Genomic DNA, 17,810 nt, shown 5'->3' with positions numbered 1-17,810 from the left:
AAGACACTGCTTCTCAGAAAGTGAAAGTTGAACATTCACAATATATTATTTTACACCAAAATGTATCTATTTATTCATCTGTTGCTTCCTTCGTCCGCCTATAGCTCCCAAACCGTTCATCTGATTGATCCCGTTCAAAATTAAAAATGTCCAACTCTTTCAGGATAGGCGGGCTCATTTAACAATTGTTCTACATCAATGTCGATTTTACAGTAATTCACCATTTTACAGTATTATTAACCCATTATTCTTTTGACCACTCCTCCCACATGTTTCAACTTATTTAAACTATTCCATCATTTGCCTTGTGGTTGGAGTGTCCGCCCTAAGATTGGTGGGTCGTGAGTTCAAACCCCAGTCAAGACATACCAAAGACTATAAAAATGGGACCCATTACCTCCCTGCCTGACACTCAGCATCAAGGGTTGGATATGGGGGTTAAATCACCAAAAATTAATCCCAGGCGCCGCCACCGCTGCTGCTCACTGCTCCCCTCACCTCCCAGGGGGTGCTCAAGGGTGATGGGTCAAATACAGAGGATAATTTCACCGCACCTAGTGTGTGTGTGACAATCATTGGTACTTTAATTATTTTTTAAACATTAGTCTAGAATAGGACAATACAACTTGGTATTTTTTACCCCCCAAAATTCCCCGTTTTTACAGTATTCATATTTTTTCTAAAATTAGTACCCCTCCCACCATTCTCACTTACACTTGCCATTGTTTCCACCTAAAAAATAACCTTGACTGGAGGTAGATGTTCCACACTATCAAAACATATATTTTTGTTGTAGTAAAAATAAACATGTATTTAGTCTGAAATTAGCAAAAAAGCATTACTTGAATTTGAATCCCTACATTTAACAACAATAGTTGTACATCGCCTTGACAGCGAGGATGTTTGGCCAAATGGATAACATATCTGCCTTTAATCCAAGTAATGTGGGTTCAAACATTAAAAGGGACCAAATGCACACATCTTTTTCAGATAGTTTTACATATTTGAGTCTTAAAGTTTGAATCCAACTATTACAGCATACATTCATAATTTCTATATCTACAGTATGTTTCAGTACACTTTCCGATCTTCAACATTGAAATAATTTCTACTATGAAATTATTTCTCTATTCAAACCATTTCAAAGTCCAACTGTTTGTATCCTTCCTTCTATATTCTACAAGCATTTCAACAAGCATTTGTCAATATTCCAACCATTCCTAACAGATTTTATTGTAAAAAAATATGTTGATATATCGCCAAAATTAGCTGAAAACGTAGTACCGCTGCAGCAAAGAAGTATGAGTAATTAATTACATGTCATTTTAAACGGCTGAATCTCTCCCTTTAACAACAAAAGTTTTTTACATCAACCTGAAAGTTAAGACGTTTGGCAGAGTGCATAACATACACTGTATTGCCAAATGTATTTGGCCACCTGCCTTGACTCACATATGAACTTGAAGTGCCATCCCATTCCTCACCCCTAGGGTTCAATATGATGTTGGTCCACTTTTTGCAGCTATTACAGCTTCAACTCTTCTGGGAAGGCTGCCCACAAGGTTGCGGAGTGTGGTTATAGAAAATTTTCACCATTTTTCCAAAAGCGCATTGGTGAGGTCACACACTGATGTTAGTCGAGAAGGCCTGGCTCCCAGCCTCTGTTGTAATTCATCCCAAAGGTGTTCTATTAAGTTCAGGTCAGGACTCTGTGCAGGCCAGTCAAGGTCATCCACACCAGACTCTGTCATCCATGTCTTTATGGACCTTGCTTTGTGAACTGGTGCACAGTCATGTTGGAAGAGGAAGGGGCCTACTCCAATCTGTTCCCACAAGGTTGGGAGCATGGAATTGTCCAAAATGTTTTGGTATCCTGGAGCATTCAACGTTCTTTTCACTGGAACAAAGGGGCGAAGCCGAACTCTTGAAAAACAACCCCACGCCATATTTCCTCCTCCACCAAATTCCACACTGCACAATGCAGTCCGAAATGTACTGTTCTCCTGGCAACCTCCAAAACCAGACTCGTCCATCAGATTGCCAGATGAAAAAAGGTGATTTATTACTCCAGAGGACGCGTCGCTACTGCTCTAGAGTCCAGTAGCGACGTGCTTTACACCACTGTATCCAACGCTTTGCATTGGACTTGGTGATGTATGGCTTACATGCGGCTGCCCAGCAATGGAAACCCATTCCATGAAGTTCTCTGCGTACTGTACGCGGGCTAATTGGAAGGTCACATGAAGTTTGGAGCTTTGTAGCAACTGACTGTGCAGAAAGTCGGCGACCTCTTTGCACTGTGCTCTTCAGCATCCGCTGACCCCTCTCTGTCAGTTTACTTGGCCTACCACTTGGTGGCTGAGTTGCTGTTGTTCCCAAAATCTTCCAATTTTTTAATAAAGCTGACAGTTGACTTTGGAATATTTAGGAGCGAGGAAATTTCACGACTGGATTTGTTGCACAAGTGACATCCTATGACAGTTCCACGCTGGAAATGACTGAGCTGCTGAGAGCGGCCCATCCTTTCACAAATGTTTGTAGAAACATTGATGATATATTGCCAAAATTAGCTGAAAACATCAAGTGCCTGTTTTTATACACCGGGGCAAGTGATTAGGACACCTGATTCTGATCATTTGGTCGGGTGGCCAAATACTTTTGACAATATAGAGTATGTTGTTATATCCCCAAAATAAGCTGAAAATGTAGTACTGCTGCAGCAAAGAATTCTGGGTAATTGCATGTCATTTTCAACGGCTGAATCTCTCCCTTTAAAAACAAAAGATTGGCATCAACCTGAAAGTGAGGACGTTTGACAGAGTGCATAACAAATCTGCCTTTCAACTCAGTGATGTGGGTTCAAATCCTGCAAGAGATCAAAAGCATGAATCTTTTTTTGTGGCAATTTTACATATTCGAGTAAGAAAACATTTAATTCTAACTATTACATTTAAAATTTCTATATTTATTGCACGTTTTATTACGCTTTAACCTCAGTCATGGTTTCAACTAGTTTTTCCTTAAAAGGGGCTGTTTGTAACTTCCTCATAGTAACATTTTTCAAAGCAAAAAAATCTAAAAAAGAACACCCATGACTACCATATGTTACCATTAGTGATTTAAAGGCCTTCTGAAATGAGATTTTCTTATTTAAACGGGGATAGTAGTTCCATTCAATGTGTCATACTTGATCATTTTGCGATATTGCCATATTTTTGCTGAAAGGATTTAGTAGAAAACATCGACGATAAAGTTGGCAACTTTTGGTCGCTAATAAAAAAGCCTTGCCTGTACCGGAAGTAGCAGACGATGTGCGCGTGACGTCAAGGGTTGTGGAGCTCCTCTAATCCGCACATTGTTTACAATCATGGCCACCAGCAGCGAGAGCGATTCGGACCGAGAGAGCGACGATTTCCCCATTAATTTGAGCGAGGATGAAAGATTTGTGGATGAGGAAAGTGAGAGTGAAGGACTAGAAAGAAAAAAAAACTAGACGGCAGAGCGATTCAGATGTTATTAGACAAATTTACTAGGATAATTCTGGAAAATCCCTTATCTGCTTATTGTGTTACTAGTGTTTTAGCGTTTTAGTGAAAGTCGGAGGGGTGTGGCCACAGGTGTGGTGACCGCTAGTGTCTCTGAGGGAAGCCATGTTTCTCGACGAGGCGAAGCGAAGGCAGTCGTTGGGGCCGGGCTGAGATTTTGTTTTTTTTCCTTACGCCACGGTGGAAGCATCCCACGTTTGGGGGCGGCCGGTCGGAGGAGAAAAGAGCAGCTGCCTCTTTGACACGTGCACGAGGAACAACACAAGCTCTCCACTCATGTCTACAGTAAGAGCCGACTTATTACCACCATTTTCTCACAAAACCTGCCGATAGACATGTGGTAGGGAACCATGATCACTTGACCGCTCTGTTCCATAGTAAAGCTTCACCGTCATCTTTCGGGAATGTAAACAAGGAAACAAAGAAACACCGGCTGTATTTGTGTTGCTAAAGGCGGCCGCAATACACCGCTTCCCACCTACATCTTTCTTCTTTGACGTCTCCATTATGAATTGAACAAATAGCAAAAGATTCTGCAACACAGATGTCCAGAATACTGTGTAATTATGCCATTAAAGCAGACGACTTATAGCTGGGATTGGGTCTGGAACAAAACGTCCGCTACAATCCGTGACGTCACGCGCACGTGTCCTCATACGCGTCATCAAACCGCGACATTTTCAACAGAATACTTTGCGCGAAATTTAAATTTGCAATTTAATAAACAAAAAAGGCTGTATCGGCATGTGTTGCAATGTTAAGATTTCATCATTGATATATAAACTATCAGACTGCGTGGTCGGGTTTCAGTAGGCCTTTAACAGAACACGTGTTCGACAAATGTCTATTATTTTCACAATGACAAATTATTTGTAATAAAAATGCTTTACCAGCCCAAATAAAATGATTGGTGTACAGCTGTTGCTCACCCGGTGGTTTCGAGCGCGTGCACACATACAAAAAGAGCCCAAAAGAAGAACCAAACAATTTGCAGTCAAGTTGTTGTTAGAATATACATTCAATTACAGCTAACACTAACTATCCAAATTGCTATTATCAGCAAACAACACCTAAAGCTTATGCACGTGCATGTGTTATGTCCTTACATAATTATGTCATTACGTACTAGTATTCGTAAGAGGGCGGGATACACTGGGTAAAATACATTGGAAAGTTGGTGCCCTCAAGGCTTCTGTGTGAATATTGCAAACATTCTCTTTAAGTTAGCTTGTTATGAAGTATTTTTCCCCCATAAAATCATATAATATGCACTATTGTAAAGGAAAAACATTATTTATACCGAAAATTAACCAAATGTTTTTGTGGGTGGACCCAAAACATTTTTAATCAAACCTGAAAACTGGTTCTACAAGGTTCTACAGAGTACCTGCTCAGTGGCCTTGTGGTTAGAGTGTACAACCTGAGACTGGGAGGTCGTGAGTTAAAATCCCTGCTTAAAAATGGGACCCATTGCCTCCCTTCTCGGCACTTAGCATCAAGGGTTGGAATTGGGGGTTAAATTCCCAAAATGATTCCCGAGCACGGCCACCGATGCTGCTCCCTGGTCCCCTCACCTCCCAGGGGGTGAACATGGAGATGGGTCAAATGCAGAGGATAATTTCACCACACCTACTGTGTGGTGACTTAAACTTTTAACTTTACAGCCTGGCCATTTAATAATGTGGCTAGAAAGCTTGACTTTTAGACCATGTCAACACTAAGCCGGATAACCCCTTAAACAAATAATTATGTATCGTGTCAGCCACACTAAACTATCGTTTAAGGCCGCGGAACAGAGTTACACTACGGGCTTTTATATACACACACACACACATCCACAAATAAAAATACACGCCACACATATACCCCCCTCCCCCAACCCAATGCCCTCAACGCAAATCCCGTAGGGGTGATGAATGGATGGTCAGCGCCTGAAGAGCTGCGGCCTACCACCATTACCTGTTGCTAGATATCTCGAGATCCATCCATCTTCTTCCGCTTATCAGAGGTCGGGTCGCGGGGGCAACAGTCTAAGCAGGGAAACCCAGACTTCCCTCTCCCCAGCCACTTCGTCTAGCTCTTCCCGGGGGATACCGAGGCGTTCCCAGGCCAGTCGGGAGACACAAGTCTTCCCTACGTGTCCTGGGTCTTCCCCGTGGCCTCCTACCGGTTGGACGTACCCTAAACACCTCCGTAGGGAGGAGTTCGGGTGGCATCCTGACCAGATGCCCGAATCACCTCATCTGGCTCCTCTCGATGTGAAGGAGCAGCGGCTTTAATTTGAGTTCCTCCCGGATGGCAGAGCTTCTCACCCTATCTCTAAGGGAGAGCACCGCCACACGGCGGAAGAAACCCATTTCGGCCGCTTGTACCCGTGATCTTATCCTTTCGGTCATGACCCAAAGCTTGTGACCATAGGTGAGGATGGGAACGTAGATCGACCGGTAAATTGAGCGCTTTGCCTTCCGGCTCAGCAACTTCTTCACCACAACGGATCGGTACAACGTCCGCATTACTGAAGACGCCGCACCGATCCGCCTGTCGATCTCACGATCCACTCTTCCCTCACTCGTGAACAAGACATCTCGAGATGTATGTTGTAATATGTATATGTGCTTTGCAATGGAGGTTTTTTCCCACTCCGAAACTGGGCCCCCTAGGAGCCCAGTCTTGATTGTATTTTTTTACTCATCCATCCCCAGCGTTTACCTTTTTCCCATATTTTACAGGGCGCCTTCTGGCGACCCATCAGCGTTCTTGTTCTGTAACCCTGTACACTGTGTTTGTCCAATCTTGAACAGGTTTGTGCTGAAAACAAAGTTTCGTTGTACTTGTGCAATGACAATAAAGACTTATCCTATCCTATATCGTACCGTGAGATTTTGATATCGTTTCATCCCTAATAACGAACGTTAGCACTTGCACTGTATGCTGAATCGTCCTTGCGTATGTAAACTAAGTTAATGCTGTTGATTATGTGGATGTGGTCAGAAATATAACTTTACCAGCGGAGGTGTTGAGAAGTTTGACCTCATGGCTTCTCCACATCCAGCCGTCTTTCCCCAGGACGGCGCCCAGGATAGTCCTCATTCTCCTGGCAGCGACAGCCGCAGCCGTGCCGCTGCACAGGATCTGTGGATGCATATCTAACGGAATTCCTTACGTCCACATTTGCAAATATTTAAACGGAAGACATCCAGGTTTGTCCTACACCGGCTTGTTACATATGTCACCTCATTTTTTTTTACTGGCCGGATTGTTTTCGAAAGGGGACAAGTTGTACAGCAAGTTAAAAGTTCCGGGTAGGAACAAGACGGAGTGACGAGTACTGTGATGTTCCGACGTAACACAGCAATGACGTTCAAAGTTTATATATCCAAATGCATTTTCAATATTAAGATTGTGTTCACATTTATTATGTGACTTGTATTTATTCCAAACACGCGACTAAATGTAATTATTTACACAAATCTTAAAGGTGACGTAATTTAGGCGCGTGCATCCTCGACTCCTTCAACTTGCGCGTCTTGAACGTGGGTCACATGGTTTTTGTGGAGGTTCCTCGGTGACAGAGGCGGAGGCGGCGGAGGAGGGAGGCCGGGGGAGGGGCGAGGGAGGACGGTTGGAGTCGGCCGCGTCTATTCGGCGCGCGTATGAGCACCGTGCGACTGCGGGCAGCGTCAAGTCCATCTCCGCTCGGCCGAGCTCGGCGTCTCGTCTCCCCGCAGAGCACCGATAGAGAGAGGCGCCGATATGGAGGACGTCTGCCATTACACCCGCAGCCCTGCCTGGGAGGAGCTGGTTAGTCCAAAACCCTAATATTGTCTTTATTTCCACTTTTATTTGAGTCTTTATCACTGTCATGACTCAAGTCCAATTTAGCACTTTTAAGGACTTTTCATGTGCTTTACAACCTCTTTCGCTGACATGTGTTGCTTATTTGAAGAATTTGGGGAAACGAACGTAAAGCTCCAGCGGGGATTCCGGGCGAAGTGAGCCCGTCTTCCCTCCGCTCCTCTCCGGCGTTTAGCGAGGAGAGACTTCCCCTGAGCCGGAAGGGAGCGGCGAGGCGACTTCACCCCGATAACCTCCTTCTTTTGTCACCCCCACACAGGAGCCGGATAAAGGGTCCGGGTCCGGGTCCGCGGCCAGGATCCATCCCCATGTGGTGGGCGCTGTTTCGGTGTCCGGCGCCGCGGACGAGTCGTCTGACAGCGAGGTGGAGCAGGAGGGACCCCAAAAACTCATCCGGAAAGTGTCCACCTCAGGACAGATCAGGAGCAAGGTAAGACACTAATGCAGTGGTTCTTAACCTTGTTGGAGGTACTGAACCCCACCCGTTTCATATGCACATTCCCCAAACCCTTCTTTAGTGAAAAAAAAAAAAAATTCAAATTCAAGAAAAAGTCATATGGTTTTTACTGATGCACAAAATGAACCGTGCATGAACATCACCTTGTTTAAAGAACAAAACCAACACAGTGCATGAACTCACAACAAATGACACACCTTATACACATTACTATGAATTGATTAACGTGAACCCCGACTTAAACAAGTTGAAAAACGTATTCGGGTGTTACCATTTAGTGATCAATTGTACGGAATATGTACTGTACTGTTTCATATAATGTATTCTCTTCCTTTGCAATCTGCGAGTAAAAGTTTCAATCAATCAAACAACCTGCAAATCAGATGGAAAATTAGAGGGAACATTTTTTTGGGGTATCCATAATACGCTGACAGGGGGAAGTTTGTAATTACACGATAAGGCGGATGTGTCTTTACTTCCGTGGCAAAGGCTTCACTAAACCCCTGAGGCCGACTCACCGAACCCCTGGGGTTCGATCGAACCCAGGTTAAGAACCACTGCACTAATGGTTTCTTGTTGATAGTGCAACATGTAGTGAGATCCAAAACAATATTTCAATCACAAAACGACATGTTTTAGGAACTTTGAAAAAATTATTTTCTAAACAAACATATTCCGGTGTTATGCTGTGCAGTTGAACACCACTGCAAACTGCAACCACACTAATAAACATGTTTTTACATCCATATATATTTCATACAAGATAGTGGAGTTATATTCTGAAAGGCTTGCATTTCGATACCACTATTGCATTGGGTCTCACTGGTTTGTGCAGCTGCACTTATTGAAGTGGAATAAATGTATGCACATCCCAAAATATGGATAACTTTATTGGGGAGTACATTGGAATGTTGATTTATGCTTGTGGACCACAATGTAAATAATCAGGATCAGCTTTATTGGTCAAGTATGACTTGGTACTGTAAATTAGGTTCAGTACAAGACTTCAATCAAAAAACGAAATGTTTTAGGAACTATGAAAACAATTGTTTTCCAAACAAACATATTTCAGTTTGATGCTGTGCAGTTGAACACGGCTGCAAACTGCATCCACACTAATAAACCTATTGTTACATTCATATATATTTCATACGGTGTGGCGCAGTTGGGAGAGTGGTCGTGCCAGCAACCTGAGAGTTCTTGGTTCGATGCCCATTTTCTACCAACCTAGTCACGTCCTTTGTGTCCTTGAGCAAGACACTTGCACTTTGCATGGCAGCTCCCGCCATCAGTGTGTGAATGTGTGTGTGAATGGCTGGATGTGGAAATAGTGTCAAAGCGGTTTGAATACCTTGATGGTATAAAAGCGCTATACAAGTATGACCCATTTACCATTTATAAGTTTGTGGAGTTATTTTCTGAAAGGCTGGGATTCTGATACAACTATTGCATTGGGTTTCATTGGCTTGAACAGCTGCACTTATTGAAGTGGAATTAAAGTATGCACATCCCAAAATATGAATAACTATTAGGGAGTACAGTGGAATGTTGATTTATGCGTGTGGACCAGAATCAAAATCAGCTTTATTGGTCAAGTATGTAACGTACAAGGAATTTGACATGGTAGTGTAAATGAAGTACAGCAGAGGTTCTCAACCTTTTTTCAGTGATGTACCCTCTGTGAACATGTTTTTAATTCAGCTACCCCCTAATCAGAGCAAAGCATTTTTGGTTGAAAAAAAAAGAGATAAAGAAGTAAAATACACCACTATGTCATCAGTTTCTGGTTTATTACATTGTATAACGGTGCAAAATATTGCTCATTTGTAGTGGTCTTTCTTGAACTATTTGGAAAAAAAGATATAAAAATAAGTAAAAACTTGTTGAAAAATAACCAAGTGATTCAATTATAAATAAAGATGTCTCCACATAGAAGTAATCATCAACTTAAAGTGCCCTCTTTGGGGATTGTAATAGAGATTCATCTGGATTCATCAACTTCATTCTAAACATTTCTTCACAAAAAAAAAAATCTTTAACATCAATATTTATGGAACATGTCCCCAAAAAAAATCTAGCTGTCAACACTGAATATTGCATTGTTGCATTTCTTTTCAGAGTTAATGAACTTACATTCATATTTTGTTGAAGTATTTTTCAATAAATATATTTATAAAGGATTTTTGAATTGTTGTTATTTTTAGAATATTTAAAAAAAAATCTCACGTACCCCTTGGCATACCTTCAAGTACCCCCATTTGAGAACCACTGAAGTACAGTACACGACTTGAATAAAAAAAAACACTGCAAACTGCAATTACACTAATAAACAGAGTGTTACATTCATATATATTTCATAAAAGTTAGTGGAAGTATCTTCTGAAAGGCTGGGATTCTTAACTATTGCATTGTGTCTCATTGGCTTTTGCAGCTGCACTTATAGAAGTGGAATAATAGTATGCACATTCTAAAATGTTTATAAAATGTATTAGGGAATACATTGCAACGTTGATTTATGCTTGTGAACACCAATGCGTTACAAGTATGTAATGTACAATGAATTTGACTTGGTACTGTAAATGAGGTTCAGTACAAGACTTCAATCAAAGAAATGACATATTTTAGGAACGATGAAAAAATGATTTTCTAAACAAACATCTTTCAGTGTGATGCCCAGCAGTTGAACACCACTGCAAACTACAACCACAGTAATAAACATAGTGTTACATTCATATATATTTCATACACGTTTGTGGAGTTATCTTCTGAAAGGCTGGGATTCTTAACTATTGCATTGGGTCTCATTGGCTTGTGCAGCTGCACTTATAGAAGTGGAATAAAAATATGCACATCCTAAAATGTGGATAAACTTCATTAGGGAGTACAGTGCAATGTTGATTTAAGCATGTGGATGTATGCTTGTGGACCACAAAGTGTTAGAAGTATGTAACGTACAAGGAATTTGACTTGGTACTGTAAATGAGGTTCAGTACAAGACTTCAATCAAAAAAGGACATATCTATGAATTGGTATTAACTGTACGATACAATATATATTTGCAGAGAAAATATGTATTTTTAAAAACATACATCTCTCAATATGATGCTGTGCAGTTGAACATTGCAAACCGCAACCACCGTTATGAACATATTGTTACATTCATTTATGATCAACACTTAGTATTGAGCACTGTATTTTAGAAACCTGGGATTAAGATACAACTTTTGCATTTGGTCTCATTGGCTTTTGCAGATGCACCTAATTAAGTGGAATCTATGTGTGCACATCTCAAATTTTGGATACCTGCATTGATTTGTGCTTGTGGATCGCAATCTGAACGAGATCCAGTGCAAGACTTCCATCCAAAAATTACATATTTTAGTAATTTTATAAAAAAAAAATTTCAAAGCAAACACCTCTCAGTGTGATGCCGTACAGTTGAACACCACTGCAAACGGCAACCACACTAATAAACATATTATCCTTTCCACAGTGTTAATACATATATTGAGCGTTGTTATCTTGAGAAATGCTGAGATTCGGATACAACTCTTGCATTGAGTCTCATTGACTTGTGTAGATGCACAATGGAATGAGTCTGCACAACCCAAATTGTGCATACCTTTATTTGGGCATACAGTAGCATGTTCATTTTTGCTTGTTGACTGCAATCAAAATGAGATTCAGTGCAAGACTTCCATAGAATTTTTTTTTTTAAGAACTGAAATTAGCTGCATGATAAAATATGTTTTTTAAAAACAAGGATCTGTTGGTGTCATGCTGTGGAGTTGAACATCGCCGCAAACTGCAACTACAGTTATAAACATATTGTTACATTCACATCTCTTTCACACTGTTAATAAACATTGAGCGCTGTATCTTTAGAAAGCTGGGATTCTGATACAACTTTTGCATTGGGTCTTATTGACTTGTACAACTTTTGCATTGGGTCTTATTGACTTGTGAAAAAGTGAAGTATGAGTGTGCACATCCCAAATTGCGGATACCTTTATTTGGGCATCCCGTAGAATTTACCACAATCCGCTTTCTTGGCCAAGTATTTTGAACACACAAGGGATTTGACTTGATAGACAGCGCTCTCTTTGTTCAGTGTAAACCAGTATTTTTCAATCACTGTGCCGCGGCACACTAGTGTACCGTGAGATATTGTCTGGTGTGCCGTGGGAGACGATGTCATTTCACCTAATTGTGTTAAATACATTTTTTTGTAATCCAGTAATTATACTCCGCAAATAATTTGCCGTTGTTGAGTGTCTGTGCTGTCTAGATTAGATTAGATTAGATTTGATAGTACTTTATTTATTCCTTCAGGAAAATTAAAATTTTCAGCACAATCCCATTCATAATCAGACAAACATTACAGGGAGACAGAACAGGATCGCTGACGGGTTTGCCGGCTTCCAGCGCCCCTTACAAAAAAGGTGAGATACAGGTAAACAAAGGGGGGAATGGGGGAAGAACATAGAAGATTAAAATAAAATAAAATACAATAAAATAATCGGTCTAGAGCGTGGGAGTGTAACCGTGTAATACTCTTCAATATCAGTAGGTGGCAGCAGGTAGCTAAATGCTTTGTAGAAGTCAGGAACATGGTTTGTCATGATCACAATATGCAGACGACAGCAGGAGGCACAGTGAAGGTAAAAAGGTGTCTAATGCTTAAACCAAAAATAAATAAAAGGCAAGTGTCGATATGAAAAGGCATTGAAGCTTAGAGATGGTTATGCAAAATTAAATTAAAACTGAATAGACTGCAAAGTAAACAAAAACGGAATGCTGGATGTCAGCAAAGAATTGCAGTGTGTGGAGCAGCAGACGGTGTCCACAAAGTACATCTGGTACATGACATGACAATCAACAACAAAATATGAGTGCAAGACAAGAAGTAAAACACTACACAAAGGAAAACACCAAAAACTCCAAATAAGTCACATCGTAATGTGAGAATTCGTGACAGTACACCTACTTTCAGACAAGAGCTTTAGTGATGCACGGTTGGTTATGGTTAGAATTCATATCCAACACTTGCGGGAACAACTTTTTATTGTCAATATCGGCTACTGAGTTTAATTTTTTTTTTCTGCTTGTAGTGTGCCTCCGCATTTAACGAAAAAAATGTGCCCTGGCTCAAAAAAGGTTGAAAAACACTGGTGTAAACAATACATATTAATTAACGTTGATTAACTAAAATTATAAACAAGTACTTAAATAACTAATATATGCAAGAATAATAAATAAGATGACGAAAACAAACAAAAGATGATGATTTAAACACGAGTAACATTCTCAGTGACGGATTAGTTCCAGAGTTATACTCGTGGGCCGCAATCTCAATAAGATTCAGTACAAGACTTCCAACAAAAAATTACATATTTAGGAAATGGAATTAGCTGCGTGTTAGAAGATGTGTTTCAAAAACAAACATCTCTCGGTGTGAGGCTGTGCAGTTGAATACCACTACAAACTGCAACCTCATTAATAAACATATTGTTACATTAATATTTACTATTATTTTAGAATGTTTATTTATGCTTTTAAACCACAATTTCAGCTACTCCCACACAATGGAATGATGACAATACAAGACTCCCATAGATAAATGACACATTTTGGTTACTGTCATGGTTTGTTCCCAGCGCCACTTGGTCTCTTTTGTTTACGTTCTGTTGCCAGGGTTGCTTAGAGTATGCACCGGCATTTACTTTGTTATTAGTGTTTTCACCTGTGGGGGTAGTAATCACGATCCTTATTTAAACCTGCATCGCAATCCACTTAGTCTGAGTCTCTTGTTCGCCACTGTTTACACTAATGTTTTTAGGCTATGCTAAACATCACCTGCACTCCTAGCGACAATTGCTCTGTTGTTTCCCCGTGGTTTTGGAAGTAAAATATCTGTCTCGAGCCGCAAAAAATGAAATGCCGTATATAAGTGTTACAATGAAGACCATCCATGATGTAAATATCTATATTAGATATATTAGCCTCTAATCAAAATGACTAGGTGTTGCAGCCTAACACAAATCTTCGTTGACAGACATGTTGAAATTTAATATTTATTCTACACATTTTTACAACATTAGAAACCATTAGTATATCAGAGGCTACTAAGAAGGTGCGATAACTCCTGGAAATTACTGGCTTTTGATGGCCAAAGGTATAGATGTGTGTGTCCAAGTTAAAGGAAATTGCAGGCTGTCTTCTTTTGATTGGATTTATTACAATCTTTGTAAACTGGGTAACGAGTGCTGTGGTCTGTAACAAGATGGCACACAAACAACTATCTGAAATGCAGCCAATATTAGATATAGATAATGTGTCATGAGACATGCAAACTAAATTATATACAGTGAGGATAAAAGTCAAGGATATTAAATTAGCTCAAACATACCTACAAATAAGGCATAGCGATGCAATATGCACATATAGCTAGCCTAAATAACATGTTAGCATTGATTAGCTTGCAATCATGCAATGACCAAATACGCCTGATTATCACTCTAACAAGTCAATAACATCAACAAAGTGCACCTTTATGCATTTACGCACAGCATGAAACTTTTGGTGGACAAAATGAGACAAAGAAGGAGTGGAAGATTTTACATGTAAACAAACTGTTGGCTACAGTCCACATTATGGTGAGTTAAAGAACCGCCGAAAATTGTAGGACAAAACGATGTTCCCCAAATACTCTCATCAGTGAAGCACACATACAAACATATTAAACAGTGGGCTTTCTAACGATTGTGAGGGTTTGTGTCATGTTTGCCCTCAAACAAAAAACATACTAAAACAAAAAAAAAAAAATGTTCCCTCATCTTTTTCCATTTTCAATCCTTTTTTAAAAATGTTCCAGGGAGCCATGGGTTGCTAACCCCGCCCTAACCGTAGGAGGGGCAAACTGTTAGAAACAAACAACTCTTAATTAAGTCCCTGCAGATGTACACCATTGCAAACTGAAACCCAATAATGATCATTTTGTCACATTTATAGCTAGAATAAATTATCACTAAATACTGAGCATTTCTGTACAAATAAAGAATGGATTTTTTTATACGACTTTTGTACTGGGAGTGTGCACAAAGAAAATTGTGGCTACATTTATTTGCAAATATGATCTAGATTTAGGCACACCTGCACATTTTAAATGAAAACACAAGTGCTATAAAAATACATATTGGTTACTGTATCAAAGCACCAAAGTGTGCCAATAAAACCAATATTTCTGATTATGCACTTGTACAGCAATGCATTTTTGATTAGATTTTGGAGTTATATAATATACTTTCTGCATCATTTGCAAGGTGACGTAGAGGCGTTGGTAAGCAGATGCGTTGCTAATTGTTCCGTCCTGTCACCTAAGCTTCCCTGGCCCTCTTATCTTCAACACTGCAAGGAGCACCGCACTCCCAGTCAAATGGATCCACTTAATTATTGACTGTTCCACTTCAATCCATTTACATTATTCAGAATCGGAAGGCAATGTACGGTAACCTTGGTACGATACCTGGATGGGTAATGTTATAGTCGTTTATGAGAGATGGCTTCATGGTCGCTTGGTTCCTTCCCTAGGACCCAAACCTAACTGTATTAAAGTACAGCATGTATGTATGCAGATGAACCTCTGAAGTTTATGTCATCATAACAAAGGCATAAAACAAAAGTGATTATTTTAAGCTTTCTTAACAGTCAGTGTAAAAATAATCTAACCAGTCTTAGGCGTAAAAACTACCTCATATAAACACTGTACTTTAACTCAGTGGTCCCCAACCACCGGGTCGCAGAATAATTTAGTATTAATTTAATTTATTTAAATTTAAATTTAATTTAATTTAATTTTTTATTTTTTTATTTTTTATTAAAGATACACTTACAATTAGTGCACCAACCCAAAAAACCTCCCTTTTTCATGACAAAAACCTCCCTTTTTCATGACAAAGACGTTGTCTCCCTTATATATTTATATATATATAATATATATATATAATATATATATATATATATATATATATATATATATATATATATGTATGTATATATATATATATATATATATATATATATATATATATATATATATATATATATATATATATATATATATATATATATATATCCACTGTGTTTACATATATATATGGCGCAGTGGAAGAGTGGCCGTGCGCAACCCGAGGGTCACTGGTTCAAATCCCACCAACCTCGTCACGTCCGTTGTGTCCTGAGCAAGACACTTCACCCTTGCTCCTGATGGGTGCTGGTTGGCGCCTTGCATGGCAGCTCCCTCCATCAGTGTGTGAATGTGTGTGTGAATGGGTAAATGTGGAAGTAGTGTCAAAGCGCTTTGAGTACCTTGAAGGTAGAAAAGCGCTATACAAGTACAACCCATTTATTTATTTATTTATTTATATATACACAAACCCCATTTCCATATGAGTTGGAAATTGTGTAAGAGGTAAATAAAAAATTAATACAATGATTTGCAAATTCTTTTCAACCCATATTCAATTGAATGCGCTACAAAGACAAGATATTTGATGTTCAAACTCATAAACTTTTTTTATTTTTTTTGCAAAAAATAATTAACTTAGAATTTCATGGCTGCAACACGTGCCAAAGTAGTTGGGAAAGGGCATGTTCACCTCTGTGTTACATCACCTTTTCTTTTGACAACACTCAATCAACGTTTGGGAACTGAGGAAACTAATTGTTGAAGCTTTGAAATTGGAATTCTTTCCCATTCTTGCTTTATGTAGAGCTTCAGTCGTTCAACAGTCCGCGGTCTTCACTGTCGTATTTTACGTTTCATAATGCGCCACACATTTTCGATGGGGGACAGGTCTGTTGTAATACGTGGCTTGGCATTGTCTTGCTGAAATAAGCAGGGGCTTCCATGATAACGTTGCTTGGATGACAACATATGTTGCTCCAAAACCTGTATGGACCTTTCAGCATTAATGGTGCCTTCACAGATGTGTAAGTTACCCATGCCTTGGGCTCTAATACACCCCCATACAATCACAGATGCTGACTTTTGAACTTTGCGCCTATAACAATCTGATTGGTTATTTTCCTCTTTGTCTGGAGGACACCACGTCCTCTGTTTCCAAATATAATTTGAAATGTGGACTCGTCAGACCACAGAACACCTTTCCACTTTGCATCTTAGGTGAGCTCGGGCCCAGCCAAGCCGTCGGCATTTCAGGGTGTTGTTGATAAATGGGTTTGGCTTTGCATAGTAGAGTTTTAACTTGCACTTACAGATGTAGCGACAAACTGTAGTTACTGACAGTGGTTTTATGAAGTGTTCCTGAGCCCATGTGGTGATATCCTTTACACACCGATGTCGGTTTTTGATGCAGTACCACCTGAGGGTTCAAAGGTCAGTAATATCGCTTACGTGCAGTGATTTTTCTCTGAACCTTTTGATGATTTTACGGACCGTAGATGGTAAAATCCCTAAATTCCTTGCAATAGCTCGTTGAGAAATGTTGTTCTAAAACTGTTCGACAATTTGCTTACAAAGTGGTGACCCTCACCTCATCCTTGTTTGCGAAATACTTATCATTTCATGGAAGTTGCTTTTATACACAATTATGGCATCCAACTGTTCCCAATTAGCCTGCACACCTTTGGGATGTTACATATAAGTGTTTGATGAACATTCCTTATCAGTATTTATTGCCACCTTTCCCAACTTTGTTGTCACGTGTTGCTGGCATCAAATAACAAAGTTAATGATTATTAAAAAAAACAAAAACTATCAGTTTGAACATCTAATATGTTGTCTTTGTAGTATATTCGACTGAATATGGGTTGAAAAGGATTTGCAAATTATTGTATTCCATTTATATTTACATCTAACACAATTTCCCAACTCATATGGAAACGGGGTTTGTATATATATATATATATATATATATGTATATATATATAAT

At 39.6% G+C, this 17,810-nt stretch overlaps 2 protein-coding genes across 6 annotated transcripts in view; one reads left to right on the top strand and one right to left on the bottom strand.

The window, feature by feature from the left end:
• The window catches only part of vwa8 (von Willebrand factor A domain containing 8), a 135,776-nt gene extending 128,918 nt beyond the window's left edge, over positions 1–6,858 (bottom strand). For 2 of the 3 annotated variants that reach the window (XM_061879654.1, XM_061879655.1), the window contains exon 1: positions 6,551–6,856. In XM_061879654.1, coding sequence (XP_061735638.1) covers positions 6,551–6,689 — 139 coding nt within the window. In that variant the 5' untranslated portion in view covers positions 6,690–6,856. Of the gene's footprint in view, positions 1–6,550 lie in introns of all 3 variants that reach the window. The other variant, XM_061879656.1, reaches the window with a different exon arrangement.
• Positions 6,859–7,147: 289 nt separating this feature from the next.
• Positions 7,148–17,810, top strand: part of dgkh (diacylglycerol kinase, eta) — a 156,479-nt gene continuing 145,816 nt past the window's right edge. For all 3 annotated transcript variants that reach the window (XM_061879650.1, XM_061879649.1, XM_061879652.1), the window contains exons 1-2: positions 7,148–7,346; positions 7,660–7,830. In XM_061879650.1, the coding sequence (XP_061735634.1) occupies positions 7,299–7,346; positions 7,660–7,830 (219 nt within the window). In that variant the 5' untranslated portion in view covers positions 7,148–7,298. The remainder of the gene's footprint in view (positions 7,347–7,659; positions 7,831–17,810) is intronic.

Source organism: Nerophis ophidion, linkage group LG19, assembly GCF_033978795.1.
Source record: "Nerophis ophidion isolate RoL-2023_Sa linkage group LG19, RoL_Noph_v1.0, whole genome shotgun sequence".
NCBI classification, from domain to species: domain Eukaryota; kingdom Metazoa; phylum Chordata; class Actinopteri; order Syngnathiformes; family Syngnathidae; genus Nerophis; species Nerophis ophidion.
The sequence above is the reverse complement of the archived record's forward strand: the minus strand, read 5'-3'. Positions and strand labels throughout refer to the sequence as shown.